The sequence below is a fragment of the Durio zibethinus genome, chromosome 11 (assembly GCF_047325235.1).
Source record: "Durio zibethinus cultivar Kanyao isolate XHJ-2024 chromosome 11, ASM4732523v1, whole genome shotgun sequence".
NCBI lineage: Eukaryota > Viridiplantae > Streptophyta > Magnoliopsida > Malvales > Malvaceae > Durio > Durio zibethinus.
In genome coordinates, this window is record NC_143172.1 from 10319317 (window position 1) to 10343105 (window position 23789).

The 23789-nt window shown below is 29.5% G+C and overlaps 1 protein-coding gene across 1 annotated transcript; it reads left to right on the plus strand.

Annotated features, from left to right (window-relative positions):
- The first annotated feature begins 5482 nt into the window (after window positions 1-5482).
- LOC111291131 (WUSCHEL-related homeobox 1-like) lies at window positions 5483-7914 on the plus strand. The gene is made up of 4 exons (XM_022882728.2): window positions 5483-5773; window positions 5910-6221; window positions 6594-6670; window positions 7306-7914. The coding sequence occupies exons 1-4, from the start codon at window positions 5608-5610 to the stop codon at window positions 7822-7824; spliced, it is 1074 nt and encodes a 357-aa protein (XP_022738463.1). The 5' UTR covers window positions 5483-5607; the 3' UTR covers window positions 7825-7914.
- Window positions 7915-23789: the final 15875 nt, after the last annotated feature.

The window sequence follows — 23789 nt, forward strand, 5'->3', positions numbered from 1 at the left end:
AATTAAGAAACTTTCTACTCCACCTTGGACTTTTAACTTAATCTTGCATCTAACTTTTATCCATTTAGTACTTCTATTTTATCAAACCAAAGTTATATAATTAATTATACGAAAATGAACTCTAACATACTTAATTAGACTATTGATATTATAGTTATATATAAATATGTAAAATTACATGCATATTTAAACCTTAAAAAGAAATGCTAATTTTTCATTTTAAAATTGTTTTTATCCTTATCACAATATCTTTCATGTTTTAACTTAAGGTGGTCAAGCTCAATCTAACTTTTCCAAAGTTTAGAGGGTTAAAACATATTTTTTTTTTAACTTATAAACTTAAAATCCAGATTTTTTAAACTTCATGGGTAATTTTTATATAAAAAAAAATCTAATGTGCACAGTACATCAAAAATTTAAAGGCTTAAAACAAATTCAAAGTAACTCGATTCTTATTACACATTAATAGAACTCAATTCATTATTTTAACAATAAATTGTATGCTATTAAGTTCATCTCTAAAGCATATTTAAACAGTATTTACAAATATCCACATACAAGTCATAAGGCTTAAAAGGAAATTTTTTGCTCTAGTGAAGTTTTGTTACTGTAAATCACGAGCTAACCCTAATCTTAAACTGAAAATTGACTATAAAAAGAAAACATAGTTAGTATTGTTACAAATTAATATTAGAAAAATGAGAAAAAAATTTAAAAATAAAAAAGTTCTCTCGTAGAACCTACACCTAGTTTGACTTAGTTTTTTATTTAAATATAATGCATGCCTATATTATATAATAAAGAACATAAGCAAAAAGAAACAAGATATAGTTGCAACAATTAGTTTAATAACATTATCATACTATAAAACAGAAGACAAGCACCTGATGTTTTGTTAAATTCGAGAAAGCATTCATGTCAAAAAATTTGTTTATAAATATTTTAGTACTAAATTTTTAATCTGGAAATCTATTCATAAACAATAATAAAGGCGTCTATGGCCAGCTGAGTCGGCTTGACATTTTAAAGTTTTGTCTGAGATCTAGTTTGTCCAAAGCTCAAATAAATTTATTTAATTTAAATATCAATATTTAAAAATATTTTTTTAAATCAATAGTATAAGCGTTCATGGCTGGTCAAGGTGGATTCAAGGACTAGTTTTTTGGAGGCCTCTAAACTAATAAAGCACTTCTTAATAGATTAGAAGTTCATAACAATTAATTATAGCTTAAACAAAAATTAATGCAATCCAATATTCCATCTACAATCACCTTGGGCTTACGCTAATTTTTTTTAACGACAAAAAAATAAAAAAAAAATGTGAGAGGGGAGAGGATTGTATGGTTTGAATCCTGGATTTGGTGCATACACTAGTGTTCATTATCAGCAAATGATGTTTATTTCTTTATTCTCTTTCTCTTTTTTTTTTTCTTAAATAGTAAAATTAAGAACACTTTATATATAAATAAAAGTGTTTTTTTTTTTTATTTGAAGTCGTTAGAAATTAAATCATGATAATTAAAACTAAAAGTTCAACAATCTATCAGCTAATCACAAAATTGTTAATTATTTTTTTCTTTCATATATTGAAGTTTAACCTATTGACATTTTAGAGATTAATTATATTAAAATTGTGAATGAATGTAATAACTATATAAATAATTATTACTTTCTAATGTATTTAAGAGCAAAGTTATATGAAGGTTCAAACTTCATTTTTGTGACTCAATTGTCCAAATAATTAGTGTGTGGCTAAAGCATTAATGTGGGATCACTTCAAAGGCCACAATGTAGAGGCAATAAAGGTAATCTGACAAAGTAGAACACACAATCTAACAGGGAACTACAATCTAACGAAAACATACTTTACGTGCATCACAATATCTTATAAACATACAAAAGTTAGAAATGAATACAATACATATGCAGTATTGTTAAAAATTAATATTAAAAAATAAGAAAAAAACTGAAAAAAATAAAAAATAAAAAACATGTTCTCTTACTTACCTTAAACTACTGTTATAGATGGAAGGAAAAGGGAGACGAATGAAGGCACTGAAAATTGGCTTCAAGCTTGCGGCAGCTTCACAGGATTTTAGGGATTTGGATTCAAGATGGGATTTGACCGAAAATGGTAAAGGAAAAAGAACCAAATTGAAAAAGAAAGGAAATGATAAAAAATGTGATGAAAAGGAAATGAATCAAAAGAAAACGAGAGTAAATCAACTGGGTTTACAGAAGGAAAGAAAAGAAAACAACAAAAAGGTGGTCTGGGTTGCTTGACCATTTTAGGGAAAATTTAGCAACGTTTATCGAAAAAAAACATAGTAATTTCTTAAACATAGTGGTGTTTATAAGTAAAAACGCCACTAAACACAACCAAAATGATGCATTTCGAGTTAATGATAAAATATTTAAAAGTGTTTAAGCTATAGACACAACTAAGTTTATAAAAACAAGGAATATAGCCATATTTGTTATTAAAAATGCCACTAAAAGAATACAAATGCGGTGCATTTCATGTGTTTAAAAAATTATATTTTATATTTAATAAATTTTGATAATTATGTAACAGTGCTTTAGTCAATAAATGCAACTAACGTCTATTTTTAGTGATGTTTTTTAATATAAAAATCGTTATATGATTATTAGTGATGTTTTTTATACACAAACTTCTCTATCTTTATAAAACACAGAACTTTGCAGCATTTACTAGTGAAATGCTACTAAAAAACTGCTATCAAATGCCCATTTTCTTGTAGTGTGCACTATATTTTTTATTCACTAATTAAACTATCTTTTAGCTGAGGAAAAAAGTTTTTTTTTTTTTTTGTTACCCAGCCACTAATCTCTAATGACATGCTGACGTGGTATTGCTACATCAATTACTAGGTGTGAAGCGACATTACCATATCACATAATATGCCACTAGGTATTATTGACGTGACATTATAAAATTTGAAAAAAAAAAATTTTATTAATGTGGGAATACTACGTGACATCTAACAGCTAACATGATATTGCCGTATCAACACATTATTATAAACTAAAAGTTAGATGACAAAAAGAGACTTACTTATATTTTAATGATTAAATTAAAAATTTGAAATAATTTAATGATTATTTTAAAATCAGTGATGCAATTTGCTTAAAATTTATAACACAGATAGCTTGATACTTCTTGCTATATATGTGTTTTATCCAAATAAATAAATAAACAAAGATATAATTTCACACATAATTTGTTGCTTTTCAATCAGATGCAAATTACAAAAAGAATTTGCTCAAGTCACTATCCTACAGAAACTAGTAATAATTAAGCAATAATGAACAATGTCTTCATGAATATTTATAAAGGAGCTGTACAGGACTGAGGGTACGCCAATAAATGGAGAATTGAAATCATTTCATCATAATGACCAATGGACTATACCATATATCTTGAAAAGAAATACAAAATGGACACCCAACCTAAACAAAAAGGAATTGAATGAGGGAATTGGCAAAAAAAGTGGAGGGGAAGATTCCAAAATTTTGACACTGTAAATTTCTGATACTACATGAATGCATGCAAGACGCATGTAACAAACAACACCACATCCATATTAATGACAAATATGATACATCATATACACCCTCGGATGTGTATAGACTTCAAAACAAACAAACAAACAAACAAACAAATATGAATATATGCAATATTTCAAGCACAATTTTGTTTCTATGTGTTGTTTGTATATTTGTCCGCATGCATATTGCACCGCTCAATGATTTTTGTTTTACTTATACACAATTCATTCCGTATTTTGATTTCTTACCCATTCCAAAACTATACATGCATGATAATAACTAGACAGTTCTACATGCACTCATCTCATGCGTATAATCATTACACACAGTCACTCCTAGAGATTTCAATTAAAAGTACTAAAATTTTTATAGACTATAATAGAATTTTAAAATTTTATTCATTATAAGAGTGTATGAAATGAATGTATTAAATGATTATATATAGCCTTTTCCTAATAATAATAATAATAATAATAACAATAACACATTGAAAATTGCTATGGAGTCTAACGAAGTCTGATCAAACCTAAATAAAGATATATAGTACTTAGAAGTGTAAAATTATTATAAGCCTTGTGTGGATACGAATCATTTATTTTACCAAATAATTTTGAACCAATTAGCAATATTTCTCATTTACATACGTTTGTGTATACACTTTTATGTCCTATAAATATTGTCTTGTTCGTATACTTTTAAAAGGGCGTTTCATATTAATGCTTCATCCGTAAAACAGAAGAAAAATTATTTTGATTTTTTCATTATTTTTGTCAAAGAAAACAAAGAGTATTATTCCCATTTTTTATGTCAAAGGTAAATCTAAAAAGAAAATTTATGAATAATCAATGAAAGCCAAAATAAATTGTTTGTAATATGAAGATCAATTACACGATACATGAGACAAAGAATAATAATTTAATAAATTGTCTTTAAGAATAGCAAAATGATTCAAAATATCTATTAATATGAGAAAAGGAGATTTAAAAAACATTCGGAGATTCCAAGTGCAGAAACAATAATATATAATATGTTATATGTATGTATGTATGTATGTATATATAATTATGCATGGATCTAGATGTGAATGCATGAGAGAGAGAACGGAAAAAAAAAGTGCAGAGCAGATGAATGGCAGTAGAGAGGAAAATTAGACAAAGAAAAGGGTGAGGGAGCAGAAGAAAGAGAGGGGCAGTTCGGATTGAGAATAAGTGTGAAAGGCACGAGACATGAGACGAACAATAAATGAGAGGGTGATGAGGCATATGATAACCCTCATCATCGTCACGTCGTTTTTCATTTTGCTACTCCCGATATCTCCTCCCAGAATTCCACGCTTCCCCTTCTCCCTCCTCTCTTTGCTTTTTGCTTTTGTCCTTTCCGATCCGATCCAATTTCCAGCCAGCAGGCACAGGCACAGGCACAGGTACAGGCACAACCCCTAGTCATTAGTCAACCTCATGTCTTCCCCTCTCTTTGTTCCTTATTAAACCAACACCACCATTTCCCTCTCTCTTTACTCTTTGCACTGTCTCATCAATCCCTTTCTCTGAAAGTCCTCAAACTCACCCCTCCCCTCCCCCTTTTTCAATTTTACTATATATATAAAAACTAGTATATTGTCTCCTCCCTATGTTTTACCTTTTTTTTTAATCTCCCATCACCCCGGCCCATTCCTTTGCATGCTTCATTTCCCTTTTCTACAAACTTCAGCAAAGCTCCATCATATCAACACATTACCCTTCACATCAAGGAAAAAGACCGTGTGAGAGTGCATTAAAGCCCTTTTGCTTTGTCAATCTTTTTTTTTTTTTTCTAATTTATTTGTACAGATACCTAGCTATTCCTCTCAACTCTCAACCTAAAACAAAGCCCTTATAAATATTTTACCTTTCTGTACCATTATTGCACCAACCCCTAAAGCTAAAGAGCTAAAATTTACGAAACCATATATTAGTAATTAGTATATTTTCTCTTTAAGAGCAAGGTGATCTTCTCCTATTTTAGTACGTAGTTAGTTAGTTAGTATTGCTCACCAAGATGTGGATGATGGGTTACAATGAGGGTGCCGAGTTCAACATGCCCGATTCCTTCAATGGCAGGAAACTGAGGCCTCTTATTCCAAGGCCAATACCTTCTGCAAACAACTCTCCTTGTCTAAGCCGTATCAATGGTACCGACTTTTTTGCACTAAATCATCACCTAAGTATGTCTTCTTCTAATTTCCCTTTATCCTCTTCTTCATTGAAAGCTTGTTGTGTTTCCTGAATTTCTTCTTCTTCTTCTTCTTCTTCATGGTTATACGCATGGTTATCATAACATTTTCCATTTTCTAAAAACAGCTATGGGGGATCAAAACAAGAGGGATTTCAATACACAACCAGCCTTGGTGGTGAGCTCAAGGTGGAATCCAACGCCTGAGCAGTTAAGAACCCTTGAAGAACTTTATAGACGAGGCACTCGAACCCCAACAGCAGATCAAATTCAGCATATAACAGCACAGCTGCGTCGATATGGTAAGATAGAAGGAAAGAATGTCTTCTATTGGTTTCAAAACCACAAGGCAAGGGAACGACAAAAACGTCGCCGGCAAATGGAATCAGCTCAAGACGAACACAGTCAAGAAACTGACATCTTCCAAAGAAAAGATTCAGGTATCTATATATATAGTAAGAAAAAGAAAAAAAAAAAACACGCACTACAATAATCTTAATCTTTGCTTTGCATTTGCATATATATAAATACATTGGTGTGGAATGATAATAAAATGTGTTTGATATGTATGGCCTTTTGCTACACCAATTTGTTTTCTTTTGAAATGTTTGGTTTTGAGTTGCTTTTTCTTTTCTTTTTGGCATTAATATTTCATTTGCTGCTTAGAGATGTTAGATATGAGTTGCTTTATTCATTCCATTTGTTGTTAGAGAAGTATGATAAGAGATTGCTTTTTTTGCTTTCACCATTTCCCTTTGTTTGTTAGAGAGATGTAAAGTTGCATTCATTTTTGTTTTTCGTTTTGTCTACAGGAGCAAATAGGACAGGTTATGAAGTTGAACAGGCCAAAAACTGGGCACTCCCTACCAACTACAGTACACTAGCAGAGGTCTATATCTATTGTTCTGTTTTTCTCCTTTCACTTTTTGTCTTTCTTCATAGTCATTACGCTCGTTAAAACTCCAACTTAATTACCTTTACACTCTAGCCCTAAAAAAGATGATAACGTGCAACTAATTATGTAGTGATAGTATGCATATGATGAATAATATGCAAAGATTATTTTTTGAGGTTAGATTCAAAGTATTTTATTATTATTTTATAGTAACTAGGAAGATATGCAAGGAAACAACAAAAGCTTTGTATTGTTGGGAAATGAAAAGGGTTCAAAAGCTGCATTCCCTCCCTTCTGTCGGGGCTGCTGTTATGAAACTATGGCTGGTGTTTTTTGGGTTCTGTGCTTGATATGCATTCATGGCTTTTAAGCAAGGTTTTGATTTGAGCAGCCCCTTCCTTTAAAAATATTCTACGGAATTTGGAAACCCCGACAGTGAAAAGACTTGGCTGACCCCAGTAGTACAATGTATCATCCCAGTCCCACCAAGCCTTGGACCATTTGTCCTTTTTATTTGAATGGAATGTACCTAACATAGGGAGTGCCCAAAAACATGTTTCACATCATATTTTTCTTTATTTATTTATATGCATTCAAAATTATTTTCATTTTTTAAAAAAAAAATTCAGGAATCTGTTTCAATACAAACGGCAGCAAAAGCAGCAGCGGCAGAATGTAGAGCAGATGGATGGATCCAATTCGAAGAAGGAGAATTACAGCAGAGAAGGAACTTTGTGGAAAAGAATGGCACGTGGCAGAAGATGCAATTTTGTTACTCTTGCTTCCCTCCTACTGCCTCTACTACACCCCCAGAAGCAGCAGCAGCAGCGACTAGCACTGCCACCACCATCACCACGGCACCAATTCCAACAACAATAAGAACAATGGACCCAAAGCAGCAGCTTGTTAAGAGTCATGATCTCAACATATTTATAGCTCCCTGCAGACACAATGACATTGACCACTTCAACACTGCCAGAAACCAAGAGGATGCTCCTGGGAACTCTCAAACCCTACAACTCTTCCCGCTTCGTAGCGGCGATGGTACCGACAACTCCAAGGAGAAAGAGCATGAGTTATCAGTCGCAGCCGTGACTGCTAACCTCATTCCTTACCAGTTTTTTGAGTTCCTTCCTTTGAAGAACTAAAACAATTATCCCTACATATTTATTTGCTATGTATGTATAATGGAAAATTGTGGATTCTGTAATTTTGTTGGAAATTGGGAACTGCTTTTATTGTTGTGATGTTACATTTCACGGAATGGGTGCAATAGGAAGTTGTGGGGGTATGAAAGAAGGGTTGCCTTAAAATGCAATTGGACCATGTTATAGGATATATCAATTAAAAAAAAAAAAACAACAATATTTAGTTTAAGACAACATTACAAACAGATTAATGTTGACTGAATAAAGGCCTCGTTTTGGTTCCCCGATGAAAATTTTCTGAAATAGATAGGATTAAGATTGCGATGATGGCGAAATATAAGGGACCTGAAATGGGAATTAGATTTGAAAGACTTTGACGTTGAAGTGACTAAGAATATGGGTTGGAGAGATTTTTTGTTCTTTAGCTACGTATTTACTAGTAGTTTGTATTTTATTGTATTTTTAATGTGATATGATTAAATTTATCGTATAATCAATTAAATTTAAATGTTAATTTTAATAAAATTAAATTAATATAAATTTTTTAATTATAATTATAATAAAATTTATTATTATTTTTAATTTCATTATAACTAATTTTATCATCCATCCAAACAAAACCTTAAACTACAACATATATGATATCTTCTATAAAACTTTCCACCATAACGGCAAATATAAATATTTTAACAAAAACCATGAAGTTTCTTTCTTTCTTTCTTTATTTACTAGTTGAATGAAGGCTTTCATGATACTCCGTGTTTTTTGTTCTTTTTTTTTGGGATTATAATAAGATTAGGAATGTTTTTGCTTATTCTCTTTCCAAAGCATAATATTTATGTAATGTATTCTATATACATATCTACACTTTATACAAAGATTCCAAATATTTTTTAACTGATGTAATTAATTTTATTACAAATATCAACATATGATGTTAAATCTTATATATATGTATATATAATCTTTTTATGAGGGAGATAATATCCTAAGTAAAAAGGTGACGAGAGAGAAAAGAGTTGCAATAATGAGATTTGAATTTCAATCTTACTATATTTAGAGGTGTACAATTAGTCAGTTTGATTTGAAAAAATCAATAATCAAATCAATCGATTTTAATTTAATAAATAATCGAATCGATTAAAAATTTTTAAATAGTCAATCATAACCGAATTTACCAAAATCAATTTGGTTTGGTCGATTTGGTTAAATAACCAAACTTTTCATCATTCTTTTTTCCTATTATATATAATTATTTAGTCACAAATTTAATCCATTGAAATTCAAACTCAAGTATTATTGAAACTAAATCATTCAAAAATTTATAAATTTTAACAATATTTTTCAAGAAAAAATAAAAATATTTATCTCAAATTTTTTACCCTTATTTATTAAAAAGTTGATTAATTTGATCAGTTCGGTTATTAGTTTTTAAAATAAAAAATTAATCGAATTAACCAATTTAATTGATTTAAAAAATCGATTATACCTAAAACTAAATAGACCAAACCGAATCAATCAAATTCACTCAATTTCGGTCAGTCTAGTCGGTTCAAACCAACTTTTGTTCATTGTCTATCTCTTACCTTAAAGATAGGGATGTGATTAATAGAGCCAACATTTTTGTTTAAATTCATAATTTACCTTTAAACTTTTTATCCTTATATTTACTTGGTTAAAAAAAAATATTATGCACATAAACTCTTTTAAACTCGTAATTTTCAAATATTAACTTATAACATCATGTTAACTGATCTAAAGATTAGTTGATAATTGAGCTGGCACTTACGATGTACATATATAAACTTTATTGCTTCTATTTTATTATTTTTCTTTTTTTTAATGTTTTCCTATTTGTCATAAACATAGATCGAATTACTTCAAATAAAATAACTATTGTTCTATTTTTAATAACTTTTTGTCTAATTCCATGGAGCTTACTAAGCTTACATTTATAGTCATTAGCATTCTCTCCGTCCCTTTTTTTTTTTCTATCTTTTTTTCTCAAAACTATACCTTCTTTTTTTTAACATCTAAAATATTTAGTTTTTATATTCCAAAATTATTTTTAGTGATTCTTTTATTTTTTACAATAAAAATCATGATATATTAATTTTATAACAATTTAATTTTAATATTAAATACACTGAGGTGATGTTTGGTATGCAATGATCATCTTAAAAACTATTGTGATATGCATATGGTGATTAGATCACTTTGTTTGGTAAGCAATCAATAATTTTACATGGCGGTGATCTTAGATCATTGAGAATGATTAAATCACTACCTTAGATAATGATTTAGTTCCCATTCAAAGAAGTGAAACTTGAGTTGAAGTGATATATAAAATTAACAATAGTCAATATTAACCATTGAATATGTGAATTAAAAACCTACTTCCTCTCAAAATTGTAATTATTTTATACTATAAATTCTCATATTTTGAAATTAATATTCATTGTAACAAATTCAAAAATAACTTATGTACTTTCTTTTATTTTTTTTAATGTTTTATATATAATATAAGCCTTTTGTTTTTCTTTTGTTATGATTTTAATTGATTAATTTATTTTTTAATTCAAATGATTTCTACATAATTTATATTATAAAAATTAGTTTACCTATCAATAAATATATATTAATTTAACATTTTATTATAATTTATTATGAAGTAAATAAAATAATACTAATATTTTACAAATTATTATTTTTAAACAACATCGAAATCTTTAATTTGTGTAACTATTATAATATGCATGATTATTTTTGTACTTTCAAAAACAAAATAATGTTTGATTTTTATTAATACTAAATATAGTGATCTTTAATTCTTAAAAGTTAATAACTATTAACCCAATAAAATAATTTCAAATCACAAGTCACCTTAATAATAAAATCACCTCAATGATTAAATTATCGTAGTTATTTTAAAAATGATACCAAATGCTGCCTAATCCCAATTTTTTTTTTTAAAATTTCATAAGCATTAACAAGGAACTTTTGGTTGATTTTCTAGAAAGATCTTACGACAAACTAATTACTCAGGAGATCAAAAGGTTCTCACTTTGATATCTCTAACAAGAGTGGGAATATATAACATAAAGAAGGAAGTTTGATAACTTGCTAAGTTAAAACTACTTCTTAGTTCATAAAAGGTAAAGATAAAATATCAAAAATGCTTGGAAAATTAAGATAAGTGTAATTGCATTGTGCTTGTAATTTTTCTATTGATTCAAGTAGGTTTATTTACATAGAATCTATGAATTCATAAAAAAATTATTTTCTCATAATCTCTCAACAGATTAAAATCTAGACAACAAAAAGAAAATCATATTCTATTTGATAATTAAGGCAACTATCCACCAGTAAAATTGAACAATCTTTGGTAGAAGGTCAAGGAAGAGTGAGAATTTGTAATTACTACTTTGTAAAGGGAAAAAGTTATATAAAGTGCTTTAAATAGAATTCGTGAAATTTTTATTAAAAATAATTTTATAAAAATTAAAATTGTAAATTAAAATCGATAGATTGATAAAATACAATGAAAAGATTAATATTGTGTAAAAAAAATTAAAAAAATTATTTATAATTTAAATTTGATAAATATTTATTCAATGATAAAAATTTTATTAAAGTTTTTAATAAAATTTTTATCTAAAAAATATATCAAATTTTATTTTTTTTAATTTATATACTTAATTTATATATTAAAATTTTTTAATTTTTTAATTTAATTTTTATTAATTTATTTTTAATAAAAAATTTTATAAATTTTATTTAAAAAACTGCACCTAAATCTTTCCAATTAATAAAGGTCTGTCGAAATACGAGTTACAAAATGGAGTGAAGTGGCAAAGGTGTCGAACTGCGAGAGACAAGGGAACTTACTTCTGTGAAGCAGCAATGAAATTTTAACATTGAGAAGAGAAGGCCTAAGATTCTGAAGTTTATCTGAAAGATGATAGTCAGTCGGGTCGGTTCCTTGACTTTACGGATCTCTTTCTCTCTCGTCCTTTTTTTTTTTTTTCTTCTGCTGTGCTGAAAATATATTCGTACGTACTTGTTCATCATACAGCTAGCTACTGCCTCAACGCACCTGATTTCTCTTCACACTTCGAGATTTGAGAGAGAGAGAGAGAGAGACGCACACACGTGCACACACAAGGCAGGGATTAGCTTCTTTCTTTCTTTCTTTCATGCATGCTAATTGCTAGCTATTATTTATTTATTTTCATGAAGACGTCTTGAAATAAGGGAATCATAGTTATGTCTCTTGACAGTTGACACTGTGCAAAAGTGAGTCAAAGTTATACAACAGCGGTTTCCATAACTGGGTCAAACTAATTTACCCTCAATAAGTTCTCTTTGTTTCAATGAATGAAAAATCTTAACTTGTTTACCAATTCCATTATTAAAGTGATATTTAAGAAAAAATACAATTTATTTATTTTTTTAATTTAGTACAAATAACGTCTTAAATGTAATTTTTTTAAATAATAATTGAATAATCTTTAACCTGTACCTATTTCACTTTATGTCCTTTTATTATTTTTCAATGAAACCAAATTTATATAGTTTCAATTTTTTTTTAAAAATGTTATATAAAATTAATTTTAAGTCAAATTCAACTAAGACATCTGCTTATTTTGAAAATCCAAAAATCAAAATCATTTAATTTAGAGACATTTGAAATTTAATTAAAACTTAAAACTTTTTTTGCAATGTGGTCCGTGGTATCCCAATATTTTACGTGAATTTAATTTCTTCTTCAGTCAATTTTAAAGGTACATTCCTTCACATTGACCGGTTCATTTAAGATTTTATTTTCCAAATATTTCCTACAAAGATTAAACCTGGATTGACAAGAACAAGGAACTCCTCTCAAGACTTGGTACAAATTGAGCTAACGTTTCTGGTGTTTAAAATTCATTCTAATTATTCTAATTAAAATTCATGGCAATTTATTAACGAGTAAAATTTTTAAAATATTAATTTTTTATATATTTATTTTAATTATTGATATTTATTAATTAATGAAATGGTATCATTTGATACATTGAAAATGTATAAAGTCTATACTCTAAAAGTGTTTCAAATATAAACTCTTACTAATAAGTTATACAATAGATAGAGTATGCACACTAACAATGCATCAAATTTAAACTCTTACTAATAGCGTTAAATTTGATTTACTATCAATAATTAGATATGACACCTTATTAATGAGGTGAATTAAATGATGTCATCTCATTAATAAATAAATTTTTTTAAAATATTAATTTTTGTATATTTATTTTAAGTTTTGATATTTGCTAATTAATGAAATGGTATCATCTGATTCACTATTAATATATAAAAATCTATACACTAACTATACATCAAAAGTAAACTCTAAGTAATATTCATTTATTAATTTTCAAAGTTGTTTATTTGGTGGGTACAACTAAAAAGTCGATTACAATCAAGCATAATTTAAAAATATATATTTTTAATCTTACATAACATTTCAACTATATTAGAAACTCGTTAATAAACTCATTAAGTTTACAAAATAAATTCAACATTGATAATCTACCAATAAATTCAAACAAAAATTAACAAATAGATTTTATTAATTTTCAAAGTTGTTTATTTGGTGGGTACAACTAAAAAGTTGATTACAATAAGGCATAATTTAAAAATATACATTTTTAATCTTACATAACATTTCAACTATATTAGAAACTCGTTAATAAACTCCTTAAGTTTATAAAATAAATTCAACATTGATAATCTACCAATAAATTCAAACAGAAATTAACAATTAGATATATTAATAATAACATAGTTTCCCACACTATATGTGTTTTATACATGGTTTTATCAAAGTATTTGGTCATAACAGATTAGATATAATTGTTCATGCCAAGTTCAATTTAGATGGCAAAGATTTGAAGCCAAAAGAGATCAAAGATTGGTTACGAACAAAGACTAGAGTGGTCTCTGACATTTGTACTCCAATGAGCGGTCTCCGACAATTTTACTCCAACACTTAAGTCAATGTTCAAAAAAGAAAAAAAAATCTAGAAAGAGAATGAATGGAGAATTGACTACCATACCTAAAAGGAGATGGGGTATTTATACTTGAAAGGAGAAGTGTTTAGACCATGATGATCTGATCTCTTAGATTCGAGTTTAGGGCTAATGGGGTCGACTTGACCTAACATGGCAAAAGGACACCTAACAGGAGAATGACAAGTCAACATATTCATGTCTTGTTAAATGGAATGTAAAATTGGCCAAATTGATGTAGATTCCGAGAAATAAAGTTGGCCCGCCATGTTAACTTGGGCCAAATGATTAAAATGGCCTTGGACTGATGATGAGTCAATCTCATATGAGAAAAAATCATTATACCCTTTGACCATAAAATGCCACTAACATTCTATTCTTAGATTAAACAATCTAAAGGTTCAAAAGAGTATGGTATTAAGGTACTTGATCTGTTTTAATATTAGTCATCTTTGCTAAACATGAAACTTTTCATTTGATTTGAGCTAGGAATTTAGTGCCAATTTCTTAGTGACATAAGTGGTCAAAAGTGTCAACATGATTAGAAAATGTTTATGATCCACCCGATGTGGATATTTGTTAAAATCTCAATAGTCTAGGCTTTGTTTGCTCAAAACTTATCTTTAGTGGTGGTCATCTAGGTAGCCGACCTATTGTTCTATTATCCATTTGTAAACATCTTGTTTCATCCGGGGCATATGAATTCTTGCTTTCGATTTTGTCAATTTTAATGGGCTCTTGAAAAGCCCATTAGTATTAAATTAGGTCAGTTTAATTGGATGGTGAAATGATTCTGGGCTTTAAACCCAATTTTGGTCCATTTGGTGTTTTATTTTCATTTTTTAGTTTATTGAATTAATAAAAATGAATAAGAAATTGATAATTAATTAAAAAAAAACAACAAAAAAGGAAAATGAAATCAAAATTTTTTTTTCTGAAAGAGTTATTCCTAAAATTAGGATCATATATTGATTAAAGTCAGAGCCCTAAATCATATCAATGTCTAAAGGTAAAGGAATCAACAGATTAGGGCATAGTTTAAAACCAAGCCAGGAATCACTCGGTGACTGAAAATTAATTTTAATGAAACCCTAAATCAATTTGTGCAATTTGATAGAATGAAATCTTTAAAATCTCTGTAAAAATGAACACTATAAATGAAACCCTAAAATCACACCAAAAAAGAGGGGAAAAAAAGTTTTTTTTTGTCATGGGAAGATTTGTTTCTCCGCAAATTTAGGTTCTATTAGTGTGAAAATTTGTTTTTTGGATTGTGTTTTGGGGAGGTTTGATTCTACGTGATTGTTGGTTTTATTTGGGAAAAGACTAGATTTTTGAAAAATCTAAAAATATCCAGGTTTTGGTTAAATGTTTGAATTTTTTGGTTAAAGTTTCTAGCCAAACTTGAAGTTTTTCACCAAGTTCCATCAAGTATCCTAGAAACAAGTGACAAAATCCCAGTTTCTAGTCACTGGGTTTAAAATTTAGAGAGAGAGACAAAGAAAAAAGGTTTTAGAGAGAAAAATGGGGAGGCCAATTCTGAGGAAAACAAAATTTTCTTGGTTTTTATATGGACCTCGTACGACATCATTGAATTCGTGCACCACCTACTTGCACAACCTAACCCAATTGTAAGTATTCTCTTTCCTTTTTTCACTTCATTTTCTGTTTTAATTTTAATTTTATCTTTTTTTATTATTTTATTATATTTATTCATTATTTTAGAAATTAAAAAATACATTATTTATTTTAAATGCCTCAATGAATCTTATTTTATTTATTTATTCATAAATAAATAATAAAAAATTTTCATAAAAAAGATTAACGAATCCTATAAAACTATTGGAGGATTTTTCATGAATTTAAATTTTTATAAATTCTACTAAACTATTAGAGAATTTCATAATTTAGATTATTATAAAAATAAAAAATATTAGCAAAACATTTTGTTTTAATCCTATCAAACTATTGGAGAATTTGCATCTTAAATCTTACCAAACTATTGGAAGATTTAATTCAATTTCTAAAAATAAATTTATCTCACCAAACATTGGAAGATCTGCAGCAAAGTAAATCTTACCAAACTATTAAAAGATACTATTTATTTTTATGAATAAAATATACTAATGAATCCAATGATGAAGCCTCTTCAGACTGAGACTCTAATCTCTATGAATACTCTTAAAGTGAAAGAATTATCTTAAATTGCTGCCAAACTATTAGAGTAATTTTAAGATTAATTTTTAAAATATAAATATGTTGGTAAATCATGAATATGGTTAAAGTTTGGATAATTTGAAATAAAATTGGTACCATCATTTGGATGGGTACTGTGAGAGTGTTATAACCTTTCTCATATGCAATCGTACTCTCAAACCAAAAATCTGGTTTTGTAGACTAGAATCTACTATTTAAAGATACTTGAGTCAATCTTAAGACTCCTCTTTAAATGAGATAGATTTTGTCAAGTGGCCAATCACACCTAAACAAAAAAATTTTGTTGCGGCTCTTTAATCTATGTCTAGTGGTAGGTCCACAAACCTATACATTATGATAGTTTGGCGACTTCACTGGGGACATCAAAAGTCATTTCAGTAAATAATTTCTTATTATCCAAACCTATAATAAACTTAAGTTTTTTTTTTTTCCTGTATTTATCTTCTGTCATACTTGTCATTCATTTGCATGTGCATAACATAGACTCTACACCTAAGTTTTGTCCCTTAAGAGTGAGTAAAGTACTAACACCTTTATAAGATTTCATGTCTCCATATGGGCTAGTGAAATACTCTCACTTAAATTGAACCCTTTTCGTTTGTAGCCTATAATGGACAAAGATTTAGGTGCCTTATTAGTTTATGATGGACAATGATATAAGGAACAATTTAAAAACCTTTAGTTAACCTTATAAGCTTAAACCTATAAGTAGAGCCATGTTCTATTTACCCTTTGTAACTAATCCAAAATTTAAAGTCTTGTTGTTGTTGTTGTATTATATTTGTTTTATTATATTTATTTTTTATTTTATATTGAGATAATTAATTAATTTTTTTTATTTTTCTCTTCTTGTATAATCATAAACATGCATACAGATTGCATACTATTTTTACCCCAAAGATATCTTCAACAAAATCTTTCATGAAACCCACAGAATGTCAAGTTTGCACCTCATCTGAATTATTGAAGTGTGAGTCACCTATAGATGTAAAGATAAAGTCAAAAAAGAGACAGCGAGAGGATGGAGATTGTTTACCATCTAGCTATATCTCTACCTTGCCTAAGGAGGTTCAAGTGCTTGTTAAACAAAATGATTTGAAAGATTTGTCAGACATATGGAATAACATGGTTCTTTCATGACAATAAGCTTTTTGTCAGAAGTTTGGGCATGTTGCACATCTCTTGTCAGTAAAGGTTGAAAATTCACTCATTAAAACTATGATACAGTTATGGGATCCCTCTATCATTGTTTCATTTTCAATGAAGTTGATTTGATATCGACCATAGAGGAGTATTTGATTCTAGTTGGTATGTATCTTTAATATCCAAATAGGGTATATGTGAATAAAAAAAAACCAAGATATTGTAAAAAGTTGGCCCATATTTTAGGGATAGAAAAAGAGCCCAAAGATTCACATGTCTAATAAAATGAAGGGCATAAAGGTATTGAATGGGAATTTCTTTGAGATTTCATTATTCAGCATCTTGATGATGACCAAAGAATGAATGTGCTTACTCTAGTAATATACGAGATGGTGATCTTCCCCAAAGTCTTAGGCTATATTGAGATAGATGTAGTGGATTTGTTTGAGCAAATTGAAAGATGATGTAACCCTTTTTCGATGATATTGGTAAAAACCATCAGATCATTGCATTTTTATAGATAGAATGATAAAGCACGCTTTTTAGATTGTAAACCATATTGTATTTATGGATGAAGAGCCATTTTGAATGTAAGAAAAATGCTTTCTCCAAACTCTATCTTTACAATCGAAATCTAGTTAAAGAGTTTTGTAATAGTGAATGACCAAAAACAAAGTCTAAAAGAGAATGGGAGTATTTGTTGCAAAAACCCACAACTTGTCAAGTGAAATGGTTAGCTCTATGGATGAATCGAGAACCCATGTTGTACCAATGTAGAGATGAGATAGGGGTTCCACTTTTAGGCTTATAAGAGTCGACCAACTATGCACCATTAATGGTATGAAGATAGTATGAAGCTAAACAGTTTGTTCCCATGACACACAGGCCCAACCAATATATGATTGTTTATATGGGGAACCTAAAACATTTCAGAAGATTGACAACATGATTAAGGCCTGAAAGAAGTCCAAAAAAGTGAATCCTAGACCATTTACTGATAAAATCACTCATGGGTACTTGATGTGGAGAGCCAAAAAAAGAGAGGAGGTTGTATTTACTCTTAAAGATTACTGCTAGCCAATAAACCGGGAGTTGGATTAGATGCCTTCAGAATTAAAATCTATAAAAAAAGAATTCAAGGCTGAAAAAGATAAGATGAAGTAAGAAATCCAAAAGCTTCAAGAAGAGAATGACCATTTAAGGGACAAAATAGAAAAGTTAAAAATCATAGTCCATAAGATTTCTAAGGAAAGTAATACAGTGGTTAATGATTAAGCCAAACTTTATCGACAACATATGAGGTTAGAAACTGAGAGTAAAGCCCAAAAGATTGTTAGGGAGTAGGACAATGCCCTTAAAAAGTTGATGGAATTATGACAAGACCATAAGAGACTATGTTTCCAGGTGAAAGCCAAGGAGATAAAATTGTTGATTTGACTTATGAAAATGAAAAGTTGAGAAAAGAATGTTCCCAAATGGAAGAGGATTATGTTGAAGTTTAAATGGAGAATGCGATATTTAGAGGGCACATCTAGACATTGAAATAGAAATTGAATGAACAAAGGGATCATATTATGGCACTCATAAAGGAGCATAGGAAGTTATCCTATCAAGTATGGTTTAGCAAAAGAGAAGGGTTAGGAAGGCAAAGGTACATAGAGCATCTTGCCACCCAAATAAGCAAGACAGTGATTAAGGTAAGAGAAATGATGAAAAAGGCTGAAGCATTAATAACTCTGATCACACCTATAAGAGAACATGGGCAGTGGCTATTGAACTTCATTAAAGAAACTATGGATCAATATGAGTAGATTAAACATTTTTACAAGTAAAGAATAATAGACTTAATGTAAAATAGATTTTTGTGGAATAAATGAAAGTTTACTTTTGTTGAAATCTTTAAAGGGGCAAATATATAAATTTTTTCATGCATTGCACTCATTCATTCATAATTAATTCTTAAGCATGTTAGTCCATAACAAAATCACTAATTTTAGATTGTGGTATACAAAGTTCAAAGATAGCTCAACATCAGTATAACACATGGGCTTAAGCTAAGAAAATGAAATAAGATAATGTGAGCTATGTTGAAAAGTTGAAAAAAGCTCAAGAGGAGATCAAAGGAAAACTGAGCAAGATCTTTAAAGCTTTGGGTAAGCTAAACAAGGGAAAGGCAGTGATGAAGGACATTTTGTGTGAAGTGATCGATCCACTAAATCCTCTAAGTTATGGCCCATACCAACCCTAATTCACTCAAAGCTTCCCAACATAACAACATGTATTTTCAAGTTATAATTATTTGGGAATGCCACTTACTTTCAGCCAAAGGAATGCTCAGAACTATCTTAACTCTGCCTTTGTTAAAAAGGCAGTTGAACCGATCCAAATATTTAATTTGGATGATTCAAAAGAAAAAATAAAGTTGAAGGTGGTTGAGTCCTTGGAAAACCTTAAAGCTGATCATGTGCTGAATACGTTTAAGGAGAGACTACGAGCCATAAAAGGAATAGATTTTTATGATTCTATGGTTGCTGCTAGGCTTTGTCTAGTACCAGATATAGTGATATCCCCAAATTTTAAAATATTAAAGTTTAAGAAGTATGACGGCACCAAGTGCCCCATCATGCATGTTATGATGTATTGTCATAAAGTTGAAACCCACTCTAGTAATAAAAAGTTACTCATGCATGTGTTCCAAGACATTTTAACTGGGTCTGCTACAATATGGTATGTCCAATTAGATAGGATCCATACCCAAACATGGAAGGACTTGACCCATTCATTCATCAATTAATATTTCCTTTCTCTGCAAAGTTTGGAAAATAAAGTAATTGAGTCCTTTAAAGAGTATGCTGAAAGATGGCAGGATATAACTACTCAGGTCTAGCCATCATTGATAGAAAAGGAAACAATGGTTCTATTTATGAGTACTTTAAAGTCACCCTATTATAAAAAAGATGATAGGAAATATGACTAAGAACTTTACTGATATGGTGATCTTAGGTGAGATCATTAAAAATGTCATCAATAATGGCAAACTTGAAGGAGAAGAATCTTTAGCAACCAAAAGGGTACCCAAGAAAAAAGAAAATGAAACTCAAGCTATGAGTTTCGAAGGGCAGCAATTTAGAAATTAAATCCCTTACCACAACCTATCTACACCACATACTATCCCACCATAAACAATGCCTCAACTTCCCTATACCAACCAATGCCACAATTTACTTATCCATCCCCTTATCAACCATCATTCTAACCACCTACCAATACTTACCACCCTAATACCACTCCTACAGCAAGGCCACCATACACCTATCCAATTCTTGATTGCTCTTCTCTGTATAAAACCACTTAAACCCCCTTATCCTAAGTTGTACGATTCCACTGCTCATTGTGATTACCATTTTGGAATCACAAAACCTTCCACTAAAAATTATATCATTTTGAAATACAATGTTCAAGGTCTAATTAAAGAAAGGCTAGTTAATTTTGATACCAGTGGAAAAGCAACACCCAATGTCAATGGTAATACACTGTCCAATCATGCAATGAATGATTTGAATGAAGACAATGGATGTGTGAAGAAAAAAATAAAAAAGATCAAGATGTCATTCAGTCAGTTATATGATGCTATATATAAAGTTAAGATGGTGTAACTAGTGGACCCACGCACCTATCATGAGAGATACATCCTAAATCAAATGTGCAAGTATCACAATAGGGCTCTAGGTCATTCCATTGAAACTTGCAAATAGTATCATGATGAAGTACAAAAACTGATGGATTCATACTAAATTGAGCTATACGAGGAAAGAGAAACTTCAAAAGATATTGCAATATCTATGACTAACAAGTCAAAATGGGTGCCGAAATAGATAACCATATATTATGGTGAGAAGCCAAGTTAGTGATAAACAAACTTATTCTAAAGCTAGTAACTTTTAAAGTCCTAAGCCTATTCTTTAACAAGGAAGAGAAGGCTATTCCATAAAAGGTATGGCTATGAAGTGACAGTCCAAGGGCAGGAAAAAATTGTGCCTAAGCCAAATGCCGCATAACCAAAAATGAAAAGTGTTACACTCTAGAAATTCTGGAAATGGTGAAAAAGGAGAACGCGATAGTGACTGAAAAATAGGTTGAACTAGAACTAACCCCAAAGAAAGACAGTTTAAAGCTAGTGCCTAAGAAAAAAGCATGCAAATTCTTAACACTAATAAAACACAAAAAGTATTCAATGGTTAAGCAACTAAACAAAATACCAGTTAGAATCTCTTTGTTATCATTGCTATTAAACTTAGAACCACATCGTAACACCTTGCTAAAATGTTAAAACAAACTTATGTGGCACATAATGTGTCTATGAAATATGTGAATCATCTGACAAAAAATCTGGTGATACCACACTATATAGCCTTCAGTAATGATAAGATCCCACTTGAAAGAAAATAAAGCACAAGGGCTTTACATATTACTATCAAATGCAAGAGTCATATTATAGCTAAGGTATTCATTAACAATGGATCCGCTATAAATGTCATGCTTATATCCATGTTAGCAAGACTACCCATTGTTATGTCTTATATAAAAAGTAGCCATATGGTTGCTCGAGCATTTGATGGGACTAGACATGAGGTATTAAGAGATACTGAGATGCTATTACAAATTGAGCCATATACATTTAAAGTGAAATTTCAGGTTATGGATATATCCCCATCTTACAATTATTTACTAGGTAGGCCATAAATTCACATGACAGATGATGTTCCCTCTTCCCATAAACCAAAAAGTCAAGTTTAATGTGAAAGGTCAACCTATGATTATGGCTAGAGATGAGACTTATTAGTGACTCAGCTTATGAATGCTCTTTATGTAAAAGCTATAGAAGAATTGATGGAATGTTCTTATCGATCCTTTAAACTTGTCAATACTGTGGGTGAAGGATCTAAACTACACCAACTAGAGTTCAATAAAGTTGTGATAAGCTAGATTGTTAACAAGGGTTGGTATCTAAGAGCTAGGTTAGGTAAAAATTTATAAGGAATTAAAGAGCCTCTGACAATCATGGACAATAGCAATAGATTGAGCCTAGGGTATAAATTTGAAGAATGAAAAATAAAGAGGATACAGGATAACAGGAAAAGAAGAAGAACAACAAAAATATGCCAATGGTCATACCATATTCATATGAGTATTTTAGGCTGAAAGGATATATGTATCCAAGGTCAGAAAAATATGTTGAAAATAAGCTGAGCACGAAAGAAGCTTTCATTGAGATGTCTATTTAAATGATAAGAAAAGAAGCCCAAAAAGAAAAGATGTTTCTTCATCCACGTCTACTAGGCTTTAAACTTAAAAGCTAAAGCATTATCGAGATACCTGCTATCCTTGATACCCTTCTAATATAATTATAATTCCCTATTGCTTATGCCCAAAAGCATTGGGATAATTTTTTATATAGGCCTATTATTAATTATTATCTCAATAAAAGCATAAGAGTATGCATTTTTCATTCATCTCTTTTATTCAGTTTTTATTTTTTTGTATTTTGCCAATATTTACCATTCAATTTCATATCCTCAAATGAATGTGAAGATGATCATGTTAACAATCAATGATTTAATTTAAAAAACTCAATTAATGCTGATGAACTTGACACGAAGATGACTCTAAAAAATACACTTTACTTTCAAATTTAATGTCATTAATTGAATAAGAGAATAAATCTATTGAGCTTCATCAAGAAATTACTAAAATAATCAATTTAAAGGATAATGAAAAAAAGAAAGAGGTTAAGGTTGGCTCATTACTTCCATCGACTGATAGATAAAGGTTAAAAGATCTATTTCAAGAATTTGTAGATGTATTTGCCTGGTCTTATCAGAATATGCCAAGACTTAGCATTGAAATAATGGAACATAGGCTACCTTTGAAACTTGAATGTGGGTCCTGTCAACAAAAATTGAGAAGAATGAAGCCTAAAATGCTATTGAAGATAAAAAAAGAGGTAAATAAGCAATTTGATGGAGGTTTTCTACAAGTAAATAAATATACTAAGTGGGTAGCTAATATAGTACTTATTCATAAGAAAGATAAAAAAGTACGAATGTACATAGATTATCGAGACTTGAACAAGGCTAGCCTAAAAGATAATTTTTCTCTATCTCATAGTGATACATTGGTAGATAATATGACAGACATTTTGTATTCTCTTTTATAGATGGATTTTTGGGTTATGATTAGATAAAGATGGCCCAAGATGACATGAAAAAAACTACCTTTATAACTATATATGGTACCTTTTGTTACAAGTTTATACCTTTTGGAATAAAAAATACTGAGACAATATATCAAAGGGCTATGGTAATGCTCTTTCATGACATGATGCATAAAAAGATTAAGGTGTATATGGATGACATGGTCATAAAATCCTATAAAGGAAAAGATCATGTAACTAACCTTAGAAATGTTTTTGAGAGGTTAAGAAAATTTCAACTTAAGCTAAATCTATCCAAATGCACATTCAAAGCCAAGTCAAGAAAATTACTAGGTTTCAT